This window comes from Coregonus clupeaformis, unplaced genomic scaffold (assembly GCF_020615455.1).
Source record: "Coregonus clupeaformis isolate EN_2021a unplaced genomic scaffold, ASM2061545v1 scaf5195, whole genome shotgun sequence".
NCBI lineage: Eukaryota > Metazoa > Chordata > Actinopteri > Salmoniformes > Salmonidae > Coregonus > Coregonus clupeaformis.
The window spans coordinates 310-1871 of record NW_025538649.1 but is presented as its reverse complement, the minus strand read 5'-3'; the positions used below and the strand labels follow the sequence as shown (position 1 = coordinate 1871).

At 46.6% G+C, this 1562-nt stretch overlaps 1 protein-coding gene across 1 annotated transcript; it reads right to left on the bottom strand.

Annotated features, from left to right (window-relative positions):
- Window positions 1–441: 441 nt before the first annotated feature.
- Window positions 442–1212, bottom strand: LOC123490869 (gastrula zinc finger protein XlCGF49.1-like). Its single transcript, XM_045220717.1, has one exon. The coding sequence runs from the start codon at window positions 1210–1212 to the stop codon at window positions 442–444; it is 771 nt and encodes a 256-aa protein (XP_045076652.1).
- Between the last annotated feature and the right edge of the window lie 350 nt (window positions 1213–1562).

The following is a 1562-nucleotide window of genomic DNA, read 5'->3' as shown; positions in this document are numbered from 1 at the left end:
GGACTAGGAGAGCAGAGGTTAGGTCTCCCTGTCAGATACTATATGTATGCACACAACACTGTAATTACAGGCCAGTTTAAAGCCACAATCCTGGCTTTGTGTTTCAGTCCAATGGCAGCTGAGGGACGGGGCTGAGGAAACGTAACCTTTAGTGACCACTCTCAAATACAAAGCTGCTGACCCTGTGCTCCCAAACCATCTGTGTGTGTCTGCGTGTGTGCATGTAATAAAACTCATGATTTGGTGCTTATATTGTCCTTTTTTGTACAAATTCGAACAAGCAACTTTTCTGTTACTGGCCATACGCTCTAACTGCTAGGCTACCTGCCGCCCTGTGTGTTTGTGTCTCTCTTTCTGGGGATTAGATTGTAAGCAAAACTACAAATCTCTTTTGTCTAAATGTTAAACATAATTACGTTTATTCATAGAGCTAGAATCGTTCTAAGGCTGTTCAGCACACAGTACGTCACCTGCAGGATGTCCATGTACTTTCTTATGTTTCAACATGGCTACTAAGTACGTGAACCTCTCCCTGCATATATCACAGCTGTAAGGCTTCTCTCCGGTGTGGGTGCGTTTGTGTACAGCCAATGCGTCGGTTCGGGAAAACCTCTTCCCACACTGATCACAGGCGTGAGGCTTCTCTCCAGTATGAGTTCTCTTGTGTGCAGCTAGGATTTGTGACCGACTGAAGCTCTTCCCACAGACAGAGCAGTGGTAAGGTTTCTCCCCAGTGTGCGTTCGGTGGTGATTCACCAGAGTACGGGACAGCGAAAACCTCCTCCCACAGTGATTGCAGACATAAGGCATCTCTCCAGTATGTACACGCTGGTGTGTTATTAAACGTCGGCGGAATATGAAGCTGCTGCCGCAGTCGGAGCAGTGGTATGGTTTCACTCCTCGGTGTATCTTCATATGAATTCTGAAGTCGTCTGGATGGTTGAAGGTCTTTCCGCACAGGTCGCAGACAATGGACTTCTCTTTACTCTGCCTTTTCTGGTGATTCTTCAGATACACTGGATGAGAGAAACTGTTCCCACACTCAGAGCAGCGGTAAGGTCTCTCTCCGCGGTTGTGCGTCGCCTGGTGAAATGTAAGATTACCTTTTGCAGTAAAACATGCCCCGCATTCAGAGCAGCGGAAGGGCCTTTCGCCTGAGGGCGTGTGTTTATGTTCGTGTGCTTTCAGTAAACTGGCATGAATGAACCGCATCCCGCAGTCAGAACATTGGAATGGTTTCTCTTCTGTGTGCATTTTCATATGGAAATTAAAGGCTGACAAAACACAAAATCTCTTCTTGCAGAAGGAGCATTGGTAAGGCCTTTCTGCGGCAGGCTTGTGTGTTTGCGCGTGTGCTTTTAGAGTGGAGTTTTGTGCAAAACTTTTCCCGCAGTCAGAGCAGTGGTGAATTTTTTTCCCCGTATGCGTTTTCTGGTGCATTTTAAGATTACCTTTTAGACTGAAACTTTTCCCACACTGTGAGCAGCTGTAAGGTTTCTCTCCTGTATGGATTCTCTGGTGCATTTTAAGTTTTGCTGGACCAGCGAAACTCTTCCCACACT

Excerpts from the sequence above, each read along its gene's own strand:
- LOC123490869 (XM_045220717.1), bottom strand. The coding sequence starts at position 1,212 with ATGCGGTTCATTCATGCCAGTTTACTGAAAGCACACGAACATAAACAC.